Source organism: Lagopus leucura, unplaced genomic scaffold, assembly GCF_019238085.1.
Source record: "Lagopus leucura isolate 7727_CA_CO unplaced genomic scaffold, USGS_WTPT01 Super-Scaffold_100024, whole genome shotgun sequence".
NCBI classification, from domain to species: domain Eukaryota; kingdom Metazoa; phylum Chordata; class Aves; order Galliformes; family Phasianidae; genus Lagopus; species Lagopus leucura.
Window position 1 is genome coordinate 733,737 of NW_024962276.1, and position 820 is coordinate 734,556.

An 820-nucleotide genomic window follows, 5' to 3' on the forward strand; every position below is an offset into this window, starting at 1 on the left:
AGGGATGGGTGGATGGTTGGATGGAGTTGTGGGGCAATGGATGGATGGTAGGATGGAGGGATCGATGAAGGGATGGTGGGATAGATGGATGTGGGATGGATGGAGGGAAGAATGCTTACAAATGGCCAGGGCAGGGGCTTGGATGTATTCCTGAACCTCTCTGCAGGAGCAGGGCGTGTACCTGGGGTTGGTGTGCCTGGGGTTGGTGTGCCTGGCGGCGTGCCTGGGGTTGGTGTTCCTGGAGTCGGAGTACCTGGAGTCAGCGTACCAGGGGTTGGTGTTCCAGGAGTTGGCGTACCCGGTCTGGTGCCTGGTGAGATGTTCTCTAAGGGCTACTCGGGGATGTCTGAGGTGGTGCTGGCTGACAGATGCTGGCATGGCCACCTCAAGCCTTCACTGCCCCTCATGCTCCCCGTCTCTCCTAGGAGCTGGCCCAGCTGCTGCTGCCAAAGCAGCTGCCAAAGCTGCCAAATACGGTAAGATGGGCTCACTCTGCTGTTATCCCACAGGTCCTGCCTCTTAGCACCTCCCCACCCCAATCTGCTTCCCTGATCTGGGCTGAGGCTAGGCGCTGCATGGGGTCCCTGTGGGTCAGGGCGAGGGATGAGCTTTCTGTAAGGCTGTGTGTGGGATAAGATCCTGGCTGTATCTGGCAATGCTCTCCAGAGAGCTGGCCTGCATGGGGGTTCATCATCCATACAGCTTCTCATACATTTGCTCATCTGTCTCCCTTGTACTCATCCATCCATCCATCCATCCATCCATCCATCCATCCATCCATCCCACCACCCATCCATCCCACCACCCATCCATCCCACCA

The 820-nt window shown here is 57.7% G+C and overlaps 1 protein-coding gene across 1 annotated transcript in view; it reads left to right on the top strand.

The window, feature by feature from the left end:
• The window catches only part of ELN (elastin), an 18,839-nt gene that overhangs the window by 14,685 nt on the left and 3,334 nt on the right, over positions 1-820 (top strand). Inside the window, exons 22-23 of the mRNA XM_042879937.1 lie at positions 167-313; positions 426-476. Of these exons, the coding sequence (XP_042735871.1) occupies positions 167-313; positions 426-476 (198 nt within the window). The remainder of the gene's footprint in view (positions 1-166; positions 314-425; positions 477-820) is intronic.